This window comes from Mesoplodon bidens (genome assembly GCF_964165515.1).
Source record: "Mesoplodon bidens genome assembly, chromosome: 7".
Classification (NCBI taxonomy): Eukaryota; Metazoa; Chordata; class Mammalia; order Artiodactyla; family Ziphiidae; genus Mesoplodon; species Mesoplodon bidens.
The window spans coordinates 46,349,814-46,368,083 of NC_138164.1; the positions used below are offsets into that span (position 1 = coordinate 46,349,814).

General features: G+C 41.2%; 1 protein-coding gene across 2 annotated transcripts in view; it reads left to right on the top strand.

Annotated features, from left to right (window-relative positions):
* Positions 1-18,270, top strand: part of TSG101 (tumor susceptibility 101) — a 50,980-nt gene that overhangs the window by 30,609 nt on the left and 2,101 nt on the right. For both annotated transcript variants that reach the window (XM_081240850.1, XM_081240851.1), the window contains 2 exons: positions 903-994; positions 17,034-17,236. In XM_081240850.1, the coding sequence (XP_081096976.1) occupies positions 903-994; positions 17,034-17,236 (295 nt within the window). The remainder of the gene's footprint in view (positions 1-902; positions 995-17,033; positions 17,237-18,270) is intronic.

Here is an 18,270-nt window from a genome sequence, read left to right on the forward strand (position 1 = left end):
ATTTGTCAGGGATATTGTAAATGATATTTATGAAACAATGTTGGATAGGAGATTGGAGGACAATACTTCTGAGGAAAGTTTCTTCCAACTCTGATGTGAATACAGGAATGACACAAACCTTCCTTAGAGTGAAGAGGAAGCTTTTAAAACTTTATCTCAAGAGGAGTATTTTCAGATCAGACATTCTTAAAGGTTATCAGTGAACCACAGGTAAAAATTAAATAATACTATTTTCCTGTATGCTAGGAAATCAGAATGGAAAAGTTCTCACAAAATATTCGTTGCTCTCGGTTCTGATACTGTTGGACTGCCCTTAGAAAAACTCGAGTTGCTTTCTGCTACTGTGAAGGTGTCCCTCAAATAACCAGGGCCAAGGGACTTCCCTGGCGGTCCAGTGGTTAAGACTTCACCTTCCAATGCAGGGGGTGTGGGTTCAATCCCTGGTCAGAGAGCTAAGATTCCACATGCCTCGTGGCCAAAAAACCAAAAAACATTTTAAAAAACCCAGAAGCAATACTGTAACAAATTCAATAAAGACTTAAAGCAAACAAACAAACAAACAAAAAAATCCACCCCATTCAGAAAGCTAAGCTTGATACTTCATTGTCTTCCCAGTTAATGACTTTACAGTTTTAGAGCTACAGGTGTCTATTCAAGCAAAGCTCTACAAAAATTCCATTAATGACACTGGATTTACCCTTAAAGTAAATGATTAAAATACTCTTGCTTGGCCCTGGTTTTTTTTTTTTTTTGGCTGCGGCATGTGGGATCTTAGTTCCCTGACCGGGGATTGAACCCGTGCCCTCTACAGTGGAAGCACAGAGTCTTCCTGAATGGGGTTCTTCAAGATACTGTAGGGTTGGGTCATCTTAACATTTAATATTTTATGTTCTTTTCTTTAGTGGTTACCCAGGCTGTCCTTACCCACCTGGCAGTCAGTATCCTTCCACAACAAGTTCCCAGTACCCTTCCCAGCCTCCTGTGACCACTGTTGGTAAGTACCGTTCAAAACTGTATTTCTCCACATAAGGAAAGTCAGAGTCTCCTGTTGTGAAAAGTGCATTTCACTTTTGTTTTTTATTGAATAAGTTTGATATGTAACATTGTGTAAGTTTAAGGAGTACACTGTGTTACTTTGATAGATTTATATATTGTAATATGATTGCATTATAGCGGTATTTATTACATTACATAATTATCATACAGTATTATTGTCTATATCCATTATACTGTGCATTAGATCTCTATGGCTTGCTTACTACTCGTTATAAATTTGTACCCTTAAATATCATCAATTTTATCACGCCTCCCCCCATTTCACTTTTACATGTGAAATGTTAGAATACTCTTTTCTTTTTAGAGCAAAAACTGTTGATGATCAGTGTCCTGTACTCTAAAACTTGAAATGATTTATCATCATATAAATGAGCCTTCTACCAGGGCATAAATGTAAATTTGATTGACTCTTATCACTCTTTCCTGTGTTTCACATATTTATTGGTGAACATTAATGTGTGTTGAACTATTAACAGATACTTAGGTTTTCCTAGCCTGGTTATATGTAAAAACAGATGAGCATCTTTAGAAGAAAGCACCATTGGGAAATATGAGTAGATCAAGTAAGACAAATTATTGCAGACCAGTAGTTCTTGTTTTTTTATGTTGCTTATTAGTAGAGTTACCTGAAATATAATTTTCTTCAGTTGAGAAAATGAAAGCAATACATGAACTTCTACAGACCCCCACCCCTCTACATGACTATCTGCCCCTACCATATCTGCCTTCTCCCTGTTACCACAGATCATTATTTCTACCCACTAGGTTTTATCCTCTCTGATTTACTCAGGGACATCATTTCAGCAGTTTCCCCTCTCATCATCAGTTTTTGTTCTCTACTGGGTTGCTCTCATCAGCACTCAAAAATATACCCTAAAAACCTTTAAAAATCCTCCTCTTAATTTCCCTTTCCCTGCCACCAGTATTCCATTTCTTCATTCCCCTTTACAGCAAAACTCCTTGAAACAAGTATCCGTACTCATTACCTTCAATTCCTCTTCTTCCTTTCACTCTTGAACCACTCCATGTGGGATTTCCCTCATGTCCTTCCACTAAAGCTGCTTCCCTCAAGGTCACCATTGACCTTTATGATGTTAAATCCAATGGCCAATTAAATAGTCTCCGCTTACTTGGCCTGTCAGCAGTATTTGACACAGTTGTATCTCCTTGATACACTTTCCTCTCTTGCTTTCTAAGACCCCCAGACTCACTTGTTTTTCCTCCCATCTCACTGGTACTCATGCTCAGTCTCCTTTATAAGTCCCTCCTTTTCTTCTTTTTTTTTTTTTTCCGGTACGTGGGCCTCTCACTGTTGTGGCCTCGCCCGTTGCGGAGCACAGGCTCCGGACGCGCAGGCTCAGCGGCCATGGCTCATGGGCCCAGCCGCTCCACGGCATGTGGGATCTTCCTGGACCGGGGCACGAACCCGCGTCCCCTGCATTGGCAGGTGGACTCTCAACCACTGCGCCACCAGGGAAGCCCTATTCCCTCCTTTTCTTAATATTGGAATGCCCCCTGGCTCAGTCCTTGGCATTCTCTATACTCACTCTCCTGGTGATCTCTACCAATCTCATAGCTTTAAATACCATTTCTGTGTCCACACTTTCCAAATTTCTTTCCAACTTACACCACTCTCCAGAATTCCAGATTCTTACATCCAGCTCCTTTCTCAATATCTCCATTTGGATATTTAATAGACATTTCAAACTCTGTGACCAAAATTAAACTCTCAATCTTTCTATGATGCTTTCCCACCTCCAGTGATACCTACTCAGTACTCTAACTTTGGTGTCATCCTTGATTCTTCATCAAGAACCAATTATCTTCAAAATACAGCTAGAATCTGATCACGTCCAGTGCTGATCCAAGTCACCGTTATCTTTCATCTAATTTACTTCAAAAGCCTCCTAAAAAGCCTTCTTCTTTCCTTAGTCTCTACATCTGTTTTTAACACAACAGCCAGAATGATCCTATTAAAACATAAATAAATTATATCACTCCTCTACTCAGAACCTTCCAATGTCTTCCCATTTCACTCAGCATTCAATCCAAATTTCTGAGGCTTAGAAGGCCCTTTGTGATCCTGCTTTCCTCCCCCTGTTACCTCTCTGAACTCATCTCCTACTACTCTTCTGTTTTAGGATTCGTCCACTACCTGTTTCTTTGTGTGGAGCAGTCAGGCCTACCCTGACCAATCTATTCCTATCACCAGCCCCGCACACATATACACACATGCCCAACATCTAGAACAGTGCCTGATATACAGAAGTTCATCTAAATATTTTACTGAGTGTCTGAATGTAGAATCTTGTGAAGTTTACTGTTCTGTTACATTTTCTGATCAATTGTAAGCATCCTGAGATCTGCCGTAAACATCTCCCCTTCCCCCAAAAAGAACATTTTCTTCAGCTGTTTTTGTCATTGATACGTTCTAGTTATTGAGATTCTAGTGGCAGTGGTTTTGTTTTTTAAAAATGTTCTCATCCTTCTGTAATATAGCTCTTTTTTTAACAATGAAATTTAAATGCTCGAGTTAGAAACCTGATGATGGGAGATCATTAATTCACAAGCAAAACACACTAAATCTTGTTAAGCTCTCCATTGTGGCTCAGGCATCATCAGTAAAATAGGAGTAGCGCCATTTGTTACCCTGTTTCTCACTGAGACGATAGCATTTGCTTTGTAGAGAACCTCAGTTCCTAATGTTAACTCATCTCACTACAATAGGTATGAAGCATTTTATAACTTAGAATAGACGATGTCCATACCTCAAAAAAATAGGAATATGGGGAAAACGGTACATTGTAAATCAAATCTAATGTTTGTTTTTAGAACAAGAATCAAAGCAATTAATATTTTATTGTACTTTTTTTTTTTTGCGGTACGCGGGCCTCTCACTGTTGTGGCCTCTCCCGTTGCGGAGCTCAGGCTCCAGATGCAGAGGCCCAGCAGCCATGGCTCACGGGCCCAGCCACTCCGCGGCACGCGGGATCCTCCCGGACCAGGGCACGAACCCGCGTCCCCCACATTGGCAGGCGGACTCTCAACCACTGCGCCACCAGGGAAGCCTTTATTGTACTTTTAAGAGTACTTTCTTAGAAAGGCTAGAAACAAATTATCATTTTATGATAATCTAGGATATCCTTTTAATGTATGTTGTTTTTCTACCCTTTGTTGCTTGCCTACTTGATTTTTTTCATCATATTTTAGTAGTACATTGTGCAAAACACTGTTGAACCTCAAAATTGTCATAAAGGAAAGCAGAAGCGTAAAAGTATCATCTGAATATTAGAGTTCACAAATAGCCAACATTTTCTCAGTCTGTCAGTGGCCATCAGGATTTGTGCTATTATTCTCTGTGCTACTAAGGCCATGAGAAAGAATGAAAGTGGTTATTTATCCTTTGTGGAACTTGATAGTTTCACTTTAAAGATTTTGATTTTATGATGTAAAACAAACACCTGTTTCACAGCATCATTAATTTACTCATGTCTTATTATTGATGTGGATGCCTGTGCAAGCGTTGATTTTTAACCATCTCCAACAGTATTGAAGTAAAAGAACCACTTAAAGTGAAGTAATAGAGGCAACTTCCCTGGCGGTCCAGTGGTTAAGACTCCGCACTTCCACTGCAGGGGGCGAGGGTTCGATCCCTGGTCGGGGAACTAAGATCCCAAGATTTCACATGCTATGCAGTGAGGTTGGGAAAACAAAAAAAGAAGTAATAGAGATTACATTTTTAATAGCAGTCTCTTCTGAAATATTGCAAAAGACTGAGGATTGATGCAGATCTTTGTACTTAAAACAGCTCTTTCTCACTCCATTACATGTAGATTTTGAACAACCACCTTTATAAGAAAATCAGAGAGGGCTTCCCTGGTGGCGCAGTGGTTGAGAGTCCGCCTGCCGATGCAGGGACACGGGTTCGTGCCCCGGTCTGGGAAGATCCCACATGCCGCGGAGCGGCTGGGCCCGTGAGCCATGGCCGCTGAGCCTGCGTGTCCGGAGCCTGTGCTCTGCAACGGGAGAGGCCACAACAGTGAGAGGCCCGCGTACAGCAAAAAAAAAAAAAAAAAAAAAAAAAGAAAAGAAAATCAGAGAATTTGTTTTGTCATCTTTTTTTATGGCTTTTTTGTTACCTGGCAGACAGCTTCCTGCCTAACCTGACTTTTAAAACCACCTTCATGAGATTGGTGCTCACTGAGAGCATTGACTAAGCAGTGAAGGCAGCTGTTGAATAGTGAAAAACCTGTTGGTGGTGCTTTTCCATCAGGTCTGGGCAATTGCAGTGATATTTTAATTCATTTGTATTATTTAATGAGGGAAAAGTTGTGATCTATAACTTAAATTCTTCGTTGAAGTTACTGTAAGACCAGGTGTTCTTTTTGTTTTGTTTTTTTGGCTGCGTTGGGTCTTTGTTGCTTCACGTGGGCTTTCTCTAGTTGCAGCGAGTGGGGGCTACTCTTCGTTGCAGTGCTCAGGCTTCTCATTGTGGTGGCTTCTCTTGTTGCGGAGCATGGGCTCTAAGCGCACAGGCTTCGGTAGTTGCAGCACACAGGCTCAGTAGTTGTGGCACACAGGCCCTAGAGCACGTGGGCTTCAGTAGTTGCGGTGTGTGGACTCAAGTAGTTGTGGCACTCGGGCTCTAGAGCGCAGGGTCAATAGTTGTGGTGCACGGGCTTAGTTGTTCTGTGGCATGTGGGACCTTCCTGGACCAGGGACGGATCCCATGTCCCCTGCATTGGCAGGCGGATTCTTAACCACTGTGCCACCAGGGAAGTCCCAGGTGTATTTTTTGTATATCATCTTTGCAAGTGACTAGCAAAAACATTTTCTACTGGAAGATCAGTGGGAAAAGATGTGGAATTTGGACAGTTTTCCTTAGATTTTCTGCCCATTGCAGGCATTATATATCAACAAAAGCATCAGAAGGAATGTAAACTTTTCTTGATATCTAAAAAACTTAAAAATTTAAGTTTCTGTTTCTTCAGGTTCAATTATGTTTCTTAAGAGTAAAACATTTTTGTTAGGACTGGCATATAACTTTTACCAAGTTGGCATTGCCAAAACTATAAGAGAACTTGAACTCTGATTTTAAAGGTTTAAAACTACTTGACCGCCACCAAGTTACAAAGAATAAGTTTAGGAGACAACATTAATACTTGTTTGTTCTCTTAATAGCACATGCCAGAATACAGCAGAAGCAGGTATGGATATTGGTCATCTGTATGTTTTCAGGGCTGAAAAACGGGCATTCAAAGAAAGCTTTGGTCCCCAGCTGGGCATTCCCATGGAGAATTCCAAACTCTATTGGATAGGGAAGAGTGGCATGAGGGACCAGTCACTCCACCTTGATTCATGCATAGCACTCTCTGTCAGACCTTGATGTGCTTGCTGGTGGTGCACCCAGGTGGCAGTGATCTGGGAGTGATGAAGTTGTTTGATATTTTAATCCAAATTAAGACAGATTTAAGATTTATCGGGACTTCCCTGGTGGTCCAGTGATAAAGAATCTGCCTTGCAATGCAGGGGATGTGGGATCAATCCCTGGTCAGGGAACTAAGATCCCACATGGTGCGGGGCAACTAAGCCAGCATGCCACAACTACTGAGCTTGCGCGCCTCAACTAGTGCCCACGTGCTGCAAACTACAGAGTCCACACTCTCTGGAGCCTGCACACCACAACTACAGAGCCCACGCGCCCTAGAGCCTGTGCGCCACAACTAAAGAAGAGAAAACCCGCGCGCCACAACTAGAGAGAAGCCCATGTGCTGCAGCAGAGATCCCGCATACCACAACTAACACCTGGCACAGCCAAAAATAAATAAATAAATATTTAAAAAAAAAAGATTTATCAAGTAAATGTTCAAGAATGTTACTAGAGTATGGTCCAGTGTGGTACCCAGAAAAGTGTGGTCCCACTCAACGAAACCTCTACATGTTATGAATATACGTGTGAAGAAAGTCAGTGGACAAATAGGCTCCTTTATGAAGTTCATCAGAGGATGTACCATCAGTACATCACACACACACATACACACAAATACATACCACATTTTCTTTTTTTTTCTTTTTTAAATTTATTTATTTATTTATTTTTGGCTGCATTGGGTCTTTGTTGCTGTGCACGGGCTTTCTCTAGCTGTGGCGAGCGGGGGCTACTCTTCATTGCGGTGCATGGGCTTCTCATTGCGGTGGCTTGTCTTGTTGCGGAGCACGGGCTCTAGGCACGTGGGCTTCAGTAGTTGTGGCTCATGGGCTCTAGAGTGCAGGCTCAGTAGTTGTGGCGCACGGGCTTAGTTGTTCCGCCACATGTGGGCTCTTCCTGGGCCAGGGCTCGAACCTGTGTCCCCTGCATTGGCAGGCAGATTCTTAACCACTGTGCCACCAGGGAAGCCCATACCACACTTTCTTTATCCATTCATCTGTTTTTTTCCTCAGTTATTTGTTTATTCATTTAGTCATTCAACATATATTTACTGAGTGCTTGCTACATGCCAGGAGTAAGAACAACACAAAGTAACTTCCTGCCTTCATGGAGTTTACATTTCAATGGGGGAAGACAGAAAACAAACTTACAGCACAGTATACAATGCACTAGATGGAGATAAATGCTACCTAGGAACATTCAGACGAAAGAGGGGCACAGGAAGACCTGGAGGGTGAGGACTGCATTCTGTTCTCACCTCCTCTATATCCACCTTGCTCACACCACTGGCCTCCTGCCACTCCTTGAGCCCCAAACACACTGGTTTGCTGTTTCAGCCCCATCCGCGCTCTGCTCGCTTGGATTGTGACCTGGAGGTCTGCAAGACTGGAAAAAGGCTTCTGTGCCTTATACTTTGAGGTGGGAGTATGTTTATGGTTCAAGGAACTGCAAAGAGGCCAGTGGTGTGAGCGAGGAGTGCACAGAGAGATGGGGTCAGAGGGGAAACAGGCCTGGCTCAAGTAAGCCCTTGTGGGTCAGGGGGAGGCCTGTGGCTTTTCCTCTACGTGAGCTGCGGAGCCACGGGCAGGCTTTGAGCAGAGGAGTGACCTGATCTGATTGCTATTATAACAGATGCCTCTGTGCCAGACCCCGGGAGGGAAGGGTGGCAGCAGAGCTCCCCACCCCGAGGAGGCCACTGCAGGAATCCGGGTCTGAGGTGGTGGCTCGGACCAGTGTGGGGACAGAGGATGTGGTCACATACGCTGAGGAGGGGTATCCATTCATCTATGGATGGACACTTAGGTTGCTTCCTTCCATATCTTGGCTATTGTAAATAATGCTGCAATACACAGGGGTGCATACATCTTTTCGAATGACTGTTTTTGTTTTCTTCAGAAAAATACCCAGAAGTGGAATTGCTGGGTCATATGGTAGTTTTATTTTTAATTTTTTGAGGAACCTCCATACTGTTTTCCATAGTGGCTGCACCAATTTGCATTCCTACTAGCAGTGTACACGGGTTCCCTTTTCTCCACATCCTCAACAACACTTGTTATTTGTTTTCTTCTTGATAAAAGCCATTCTGACAGGTGTGAGGTGATACCTCATTGTGGTCTTGATTGCATTTCCCTGATGATTAGTGATGTTGAGCATCTTTTCACGTGCCTGTTGGCCATCTGTATGCCTTCTTTGGAAAACTGTTCAGGTTCTCTGCCCATTTTTTAATCAGGCCGTTTGGTTTTTTGATGTTGAGTTGTATGAGTTCTTTGTATATTTTGGATATTAACCCCCTATCGGATATTTTTTGCAGCTATCTTCTCCCATTCAGTAGGCTGCGTTTTCATTTTGTTGATAGTTTCCTTTGCTGGTCAAAAGCTTTTTTAGTTTGATGGAGTCTCCCATTTGTTTTTTTTGTTTGTTTTGGGGGTTTTTTTTTGCTTTTGTTTCCCTTGCCTGAAGAGATACATCCCCAAAAATATTAAGACCAATGTCAGAGTACTCCCCATGTTTTCTTTTTTTTTTTAACTTTTTTTTCTTACAGTTGTATTGAGATATAATTGACTTATAGCACTGGATAAGTTTAAGGTGTCCAGCATAATGATTTGACTTACATACATCATGAAATGATTACCACAGTAAGTTTAGTGAACATCTGTCATCTCCTATAGATACAAAAATATATATTTTTTTTCTTTGTGATGAGAACTCTTTAGGATTTACTCTTAACAACTTTCCTATATAACATATAGCAGGACTTCCCTGGTGGTGCAGTGGTTAAGAATCCACCTGCCAGTGCAGGGGACATGGGTTCGATCCCTGGTTCAGGAAGATCCCACATGCTGTGGAACAGCTAAACCCGTGCGCCACAACTACTGAGCCTGCGCCTTAGAGCCCGCAAAGCACAACTACTGAGGCCACGTGCCACAACTACTGAAGCCTGCACTCCTAGAGCCCTTGCTCTGCAACAAGAGAAGCCACAGCAATAAGCCCGTGCACCGCAATGAAGAGTAGCCCCTGCTCGCCACAACTAAGCCCGTGCGCAGCAGTGAAAACCCAAGGCAGCTATAAATAAATAAACAAACAAAAATAAACAAAATATATCAGTGTTAATTGTATTAATCATGTTTTACATTACATCCCTAGTACTGCCTATGTTTTCTTCTAGGAGTCTTACGGTTTCAGGTCTTACATTTAATTTTAACCCATTCTGAGTTTATTTTTGTATATAGTGTGAGAAAGTCCAGTTTCTTTTGCATGCAGCTGTCCAGTTTTCCCAAAACTATTTATTGAAGAGGCTGTCTTTTCCCTGTTCTGTATTCTTGCCTCCTTTATCATAGATTAATTGACCATATAAGTGTGGGTTTATTTCTGGGCTCTCTGTTCTGTCCAGTTGATCTATGTGTCTGTTTTTAAGCCAGTACCATACTCTTTTGATTACTGAAAAGCTTTGTAGTGTAGTTTGAAATCAGGGAGCATGATACCTCCAGTTTTGTTCTTTAACATGGTAGATTCTTAGATTGTTCTTGTTCACAAAATGATTTTAAGGTATGACTTTGATTCTGACCCATTTTGTTTTTTTTTTTTTTTTTTTTTTTTGCGGTACGCGGGCCTCTCACTGTTGTGGCCTCTCCCATTGCAGAGCACAGGCTCCGGACGCGCAGGCTCAGCGGCCATGGCTCATGGGCCTAGCAGCTCCGCGGCATGTGGGATCTTCCCGGACAGGTGCACGAACCCGTGTCCCCTGCATCGGCAGGCAGACTCTCAACCACTGCGCCACCAGGGAAGCCCCCCATTTTGTTTTAAAGGATGGAATCTGTCCTTCAGATTAATTGGCCTTGGTACTTAAGCCTGCTTGTAGCATCTTTCATGATTATGATAGTTGAATGATTTTGTAGCACCATTTCTTTTTTGAAGTAGTTACTACTTTGGCATCTATTTTAATAAGGTCTATACTTAACCTCCACTTTTGAAACTTGAATTGTTATGTAAATCTAAATCTTTCTTTGTGCTGTGTGTTTATTTTCAAGAAGTGTAAACCTGCTGTTTTTCTTTTTCTCATTGATTGTGGTAATAGAAACTTTCTAGAGTTTAAAGAGTACTGCTCTAGGGGCTTCCCTGGTGGCGCGGTGGTTGGGAGTCTGCCTGCCAATGCAGGGGACTCGGGTTTGAGCCCTGGTCTGGGAGGATCCCGCATGCTGCGGAGCGACTGGGCCCGTGAGCCACAATTACTGAGTCTGCGCATCTGGAGCTTGTGCTCCGCAGCAGGAGAGGCCACGATGGTGAGAGGCCCGCGCACCGTGATGAGGAGTGGCCCCGCTTGCCACAACTGGAGAGAGCCCTCGCACAGAAACAAAGAGCCGACACAGCCAAAAATAAATAAATTAAAAAAAAATAAATGTAAAACAAACATTGGAAACATAACCATTTAAAAAAAAAAAAAAAAAAGAAGAGTACTGCTCTAATAGTGTTTAAAAGATAAATTGAGGTCCCCTGATTTCTTTGGAAGAAAGTTCCATAGCCTGCCCAGAGCCTGGCCAGTAGTATTAGAAGCTTATATATTCATAGACTATAAATAAAAGCCTTTTGTAAGCAGCTTAATGAATTTGCCTGATTTGTGTTTAATAGCACGAATCAGAATGACTCTGCTCATATAGTTGTTTGAAATGTTTCTCCTATTTCAGAGATTGACCTGTTTTTCTGTTTTTATTCTGAAAGGAAATAATACGGGCTTGATCCAGTGATCCACATGGGCTTGACCCAGTTTCTCAGTAGATGGGTCAATAATCTTCCGTTTCAGATTGCTTAGGCTCCATAGTTTGCTCTGTAGCACAAATGCCCGACCAAAGATCATTATGTGGGTCTTCAGCAAATAACTTCAGGAAGGAAAAATGCTGGGGGCGGGGGCAAGTGATTCACTTTGCTGGTTAGAGGTAAGATCAGAAAAGTTACTGTTCATAGTTATTTTGTATTTTTCTTTGGGGTTACCGTGGATTCTTTCTCTAATATAAATGAGCTCCTTTTTGAGTTGTAGGAAGTAATGATCATCAGTAGGTACTGTTAGGAGATAAATAAAACTGATTATCTTTAAGTGTTTAAAGATGGTTTAAAAATCAGGTAGTGTATATACCAGTGTACTTTGAAGATACTGGCCTAAATTATTCATTGAATTATCAGATCCACTGAGTATTGGTTTCCTAATAGTAGAAAAATCGTCTTATTTCCTAAGGATTAAGTTTAGTGATTGGATCCTATCTGATATTTAAATGAAGTTTTTGTTCTGGATTGTTTCTCAAAATCTGTGTTACCTTTTCAATTGCTGCTAATCTGGAATTGTAGAAGGGCACTTCTGAAATCCAACTCTGCATGAGTAAAGGTCAACAATGTGTGGGGACTTGAGGTATGGCAGTTTGCCACAAACTCATTAATACAAGGCTTGTTATAGCAGGTATAAAGAATATTAAAATTTCTCTTAAGACTTTGGAGAAAAAAAAGATTTTTTTGTTTGAAGAGCGATCAAGAATAAGAATCTTCTACCAGATGTTTTTCTTACTTGTTTATATAAACAATCTCTTAAAGTGTCATGGTTCATTCAATTTTGAACTTTAATCTGGGTTTGTCTCTTGGCATTCACATTGCAGATCTTAATTACAGTTTTCTTCTTTTTAGAAAGTAGATGGATTTAAAGTGTTCACACATACTGTATAATAAGGTCTGTGTGTGATAGAGGAGAGGACTAGGTCTAACTTGGCATTTCTAGCCTCCTCGGGTGAACTGTGACCTTTATAGAAAGCCAGGTGACTGCTGCCTCAGCTTGATTCCCATTTTGAATGTTAATGGCTTTAGCTATTTGGAAGGACTTATTTGGCCCTGTATTGTAGCATGTGCCTTAACGTATTTCATAAGAGAAACAGAATGTAAATTCCAGGATTTAAGTGTGTTTTTTAAAATTGGTTTTTAAAAATTCAACATCATTATAACTTGATTCATTTTATTTATTTATTTTTAATATTTTATTTATTTATTTGGTTGTGCTGGGTCTTAGTTGTGGCACATGTGCTCCTCACTTGTGGCCAGCAGGCTCCTTAGTTGTGGCTCGCAGGCTCCTTAGTTGTGGCATGCGAACTCTTAGTTGCAGCATGCATGTGGGATCTAGTTCCCTGACCAGGGATTGAACCCGGGCCCCCTGCATTGGGAGCTTGGAGTCTTAACCGCTGCACCACCAGGGAAGTCCCTTGATTCATTTTAATGTAGTGATTTTAACAAAGTTTGTTGATATGTTTGTGTGTGAAAAATCCAGACTAGTTATAAAAAGACCTTAAGCTTGTATTAGTTCAGATAACTTCTACACAGATAAATGGGACACTAACTGCTGCATATGATTGACCACACATTTGAATACCTAACCATATTCATATAATTTGGGTTCCCCAATCTCTGGGAGAATGTTTGTTGTATCTCACAGGAGCCATTTCATATAGAATATAATAAGAAACTTCTTTTAGAAACAAGTTTTTAAATTCCTATTGTTAATGCATCTTTATCATAAAATGGGGACTTAATGAGATACCATCTCCACTAGTCATTATTTTGTAAATCATCCTTTGGGCACAAAATTCTAAACTTGTAGAAATTACCCCTTTTTGCTCTCACTTAGGACTTAATAGTGCGATATAAGAAACTAGAGATTTTGGTTTGGCATAAATTCTGTACAAATAAACAGCTAAGTCATTTTTTTTTCTTTTTTTTTAAATTGAAGTATAGTTGATTGATGATGTTAATTAGCAAAGTGACTCAGTTATATATACATTCTTTTTCATATTCTTTTCCATTACAGCTTATTACAGGATATTGAATATAATTCCCTGTGCTATACAGTAGGACCTTGTTTATCCATTCTATATATACCAGTTTGCATCTGCTAATCCCAAACTCCCACTCCTATCCTCTCCACTCCCCTCCCCCTTGGCAACCACCAGTCTATTCTATATGTCCCTAACTCTGTTTCTGTTTCATAGATAGGTTCATTTATGTCATATTTTAGATTCCACATATAAGTGATATCATATGGTATTTGTCTTTCTCTTAGTTCACTTAGTATAATAATCTCTAGTTGCATCCATGTTGCTGTAAATGGCATTATTTCGTGTTTTTTTTTATGGTTGAGTAGTATTCCATTGTATATATTGTACCACATCTTCTTTATCCATTCATCTGTTGATGGACATTTAAGGTTGTTTCCATGTCTTGGCTATTGCAAATAGTGCTGCTATGAACATAGGGGTGCATGTTATGTTTCTGAATTATAGTTTTGTCTGGATATATGCCCAGGAGTAGGATTGCTGGATCATATGGTAATTCTATTTTTAGTTTTCTAAGGAACCTCCATAATTTTCCACAGTGGCTGCACCAACTTACATTCCCACCAACAGTGCGGGAGGGTTCCCTTTCCTCCACACCCTCTCTAGCATTTGTTATTTGTAGACTTTTTAATGATGGCTATTCTTACTGGTGTGAGGTAATACCTCATTGTAGTTTTGATTTGCATTTCTCTAGTAATTAGCGATGTTGAGCATCTTTTCATGTGCCTATTGGCCACCTGTATGTCTTCTTTGGAGACATGTCTATTTAGGTCTTCTGCCCAATTTTTGATTGGGTTGTTTTTTTTGTTGAGTTATATGAGTTGTTTGTACATTTTGGAAATTTTAAGCCCTTGTTGGTCACATCTTTTGCAAATATTTTCTCCCATTCTGTAGGTTGTCTTTTCAGTTTGCTTATGGTTTCCTTTGCTGTGCAAAAGCTTGTAAGTTTGATTAGGTCCCATTTGTTTATTTTCATTTTTATTTCTATTGCCTTAGGAGACTGACCTAAGGAAACATTGGTGCGATTTATATCAGAGAATAAAACAGCTGTTTTGCCTAAAACAGCAAAGTCTTTAAATCATACTGAGAGGAAAAGCAAGTTGTCTTGCTGAGAAAGGGAGGCGAGTGCTTTTGAATGGTGAGGAGTGAAGCACATAATGAAAGGGTTAGGATTCTTGTTCCAAAGCAGAATGGGAGAAGAGAGTGGAAGACTCCCATCTGGTTGTTTCAATCCTTGAAGATGTTGTGAGGATTTTTTTTGCCTTTGTGGGAAAATGGTAAAAGGAGGGCCTAAGGCTTTAAGAAAGAATCCAAAGGATTGAGGATTTGGGTTAGGTTATGGCAGGCGAGGCCTTTGGAATTAGAAGTCCTGGTGATCTGATAGAATGAGAGCGAGGCTGCCATGGCAGGCAGCCTGTATACAGGACTAAGAGAGATGGGCAAGGAGTTGGGACTGAGTGGACATACTGGGACCAGGAGTGGAAGGAAGGGAGGTCGAAGGTACGAAAAGGAATGAGTGGAGATAAGAATTGATGAATTTGTGGAGGTTGCTAGAGTCATCCCGGTGTCCATACAGGAGGTCGTGAATAAAGAGGTGGTCAGAGAGGAAAATGTGAGTGGAATGAGCCCAGAGGTGATGCAGTAGCTGGTAAATTGATGAGAACACTTTGGACAAGTCAGGTGTTGAGAGGCCAGGGATGTGAAAAACAAGACCTCAGGTTGCCCTCTCGCTTTACAACTCTGAATTCCAGAGCACACATTGTCTGAAAGTTAATAGTTTCGCTTCTCAGAAATACGAAATAATACGCTGACATATTTTTGTAAAATCAGAAGTGAACTCTGAAAAGCATATATGGATTTGTATTTTAACAATCAATCAGAAGTATTAATTGCCTCCTTGTAAACACTGGAGGATGGATACTGTTTGGGCTCTCCTCAGCAGGAGGTTTCTAACAGGAAAGAGGGAGACTCTTAGTGGGAGAGTCTGATATTGGGCTTTTCCTTTCACCATGTACAAAGCAGTGTCCTTAGGACAGATGGACGAAGGACACTCCTCAGGAAAACCTGGCCATGGGAGACACTGTCTTTACTCATTTTAGTAGAACCCAAGTCAAAAAAAACATAGTTCTTCTGTGGTGGAAACAAGAAAAAGAGGGGAAAAAAACACAACAACTCTAGATTTAGACTCTTTTGTTCTGTTTTTGTTTTGCGGTACGCGGGCCTCTCACTGTTGCGGCCCCTCCCATTGTGGAGCACAGGCTCCGGATGCGCAGGCTCAGCAGCCGTGGCTCACGGGCCCAGCCGCTCCGCGGCATGTGGGATCCTCCCAGACCAGGACACGAAACCGTGTCCCCTGCATCGGCAGGCGGACTCTCAACCACTGCGCCACCAGGGAAGCCCAAGATTTAGACTTTTTTTTGAAACCTGTAACACCTGAGAACTCCAAGGTCTCCCAGTGTCATTTACAAAAGCCCAGAAAAGCACTCAGGGTATCCTGGGTATGGACCAGCTTCTGGGAGAAAACAACTTTACGAATCAAAAGCCACAAGAAGTAGAGTGACCAGACCAGTGTATGGAATAGCGAGAGTTGTGATCAGATGGGACGCTGAAGAGCACAGGTGGCGCTGGTTGCAGTGTAGTTTGGACAGTGCAGTTTCCTTGTAGAAACAGTCAACTTTGCATGGTACCAGGAAGGAGCCTATAATGGATGGGAACATGAGTGGTGAGACTCTGGGTACATTTTTACAAACTGACTTGAAGGGTTTTTTCCCCCTAGTAAGCAGAACTCAGCGTCAAGGTGATAACAGTTTTCAGCTCAAAGTGGAAGTGATACTTTCTGTTAATCTGTAATCATTCTTTATTCATTGTAAGCAATAAAGGTAAGTATAATTCCCCACGTGTATTCATCCTCAAACATAATTGAAAATACCATTTATCATTTGCTGATTTAGGACCCTAACTAAAGAACACTGACAGTCATAAAGAGTATCCATACTTATGTTAAAAGGGAGGACCTTTTGAAGAAAATATCCGAGGAGTAAGTTTTATATAAGACACTGATTAGGAAGGTACATTTGGGAGAGAAGAGTAAAGAATCTGAGAATAAGCAGAATTTTATCAGCTGTTGAATTTTTTGGATGGCATTCTCTTTTGCACGTCTGCTCTTTCCTATTCTTTTCGTAAAGGGTAAAGGAGTAAACGTCTTACAGAAGGGACGCCAGGGTAACCTGTATATTAGTTTAAGGAAACTCTGCCCATTCTCAGTCTTACTGGCCTCTAGAGTGGGTTCCTTCCTCCTCCAGCTTAGCAGTAAAGCCTGAGAACAGACTTGACCTGAATCAGATGTTCTACCTTGGTATAAATTTGTTGTCCCATTTGTTGGAGATTTAGGAATAACTGTAATCTGTAGGGATATAGCCTCTGCCTCATTGAGAAAATAGCTAATTGTTTGGGCTGTTAATGCAAGAAAGTGGGTAAATATGGATTAATAGTAATCTCTTGCAGGGAAAGTATTTCTGAATCAACTCAGATTTTAAATGTTATGTTTTATGAAGTTGTGACATAAAATTTTTCTTTCCTCGCACTTTGAAAGTGTTGACTCATATTTTGTCCTGTTTTGTGATGGCTCTTGTGAAAGGAATAGAAAGAGACTGGGAAGTAAGCAAGTGTTCTGCCTTTTTCTCCTGCAGGTCCCAGTAGGGATGGCACAATCAGCGAGGACACTATCCGAGCCTCTCTCATCTCAGCAGTCAGTGACAAACTGAGATGGCGGATGAAGGAGGAAATGGATCGTGCCCAGGCAGAGCTCAATGCCTTGAAACGAACAGAGGAAGACCTGAAAAAAGGTCACCAGAAACTGGAAGAGATGGTTACCCGTTTAGATCAAGAAGTAGTAAGTAACTCATTGAATAGTTGCACTATTTAGATTGAATCGTAGCCACGGCTAAGTGTTCTGTATGTACTGTGGTTACCCTGAACATTGTGGGTATAGTTAAGAGTTCAGAAAGTTATACACGCCTTTAAGCATTTTCACATAGCTCCACTACAGCTTTGTTAAAAAAAAAATGCAGCCTGTGGTTGGAATGTAGTCTTTGATTGGGGAGTGGATGTATTTAGAGGATTTTTGCTTGCACCTTCACCCCGGGGGATAATGTTTTGACCCAAAGGAGGACTGTGTGAGTGCTTGATGTTACCAGACAGTTACTAGGAAATAAGAATTTGAGAGAGCTCTAAGTCGTGATAAAGATCTGCAGACCCTGGGTACAAACCTAAGGGTCAGTTCTTTTTTGTTTCCAAATGTTGTTTGAACTATATTTAAAGTATCTTTGGTGAGCCCTTCTAACTTAATAACCCATCGTGTATGCAACCTTTAGCTCTTAAGCTTTCTCACATTTTTATCAGACTGCTGTGCCCTGAAGAGTCGGTGTAAGTCAGCCCTGTGACTTCTTTTGTTAGTGATGTAGAGGCACTAGCATAATTTGAGTGCCAGCTTCACTCTTCACTTTCATTCCTGTGATGGAGAACTTGTTCCAGCAAGTGTGCATTTTTGATGAAAGGGTAAAGAGTTATTAAGTGTTTGAGGGCTTTGGAGAAAGTGATTTGTATGTACACATTACTCTAATAAAATGGTTCTAGTGTGTAAAGTGAGCTTCTCAATAGCCAGCTATTTTCAAAAGTTCAGGAAAGTGACACCAGTACAGTTCAGAGCCTGCAACCACCACCTGCCGTATCTTGTGAATAAAGTTCAACTGTTTGGAGTTCTGTGTGTTGAATCGTCTGTACCGACTGGGGAAAGTTATTCCTCTGAGGCAGGTCGCCACTTGTTTTGAAAGCAGGACCTCCTTTATGATTTTCCTGTAAGGAACCTCCTGCTGGAAAGTGTCTTGTCTGATGGCTTAGTTTGCCGTATCATTTGTCACTGGTAAG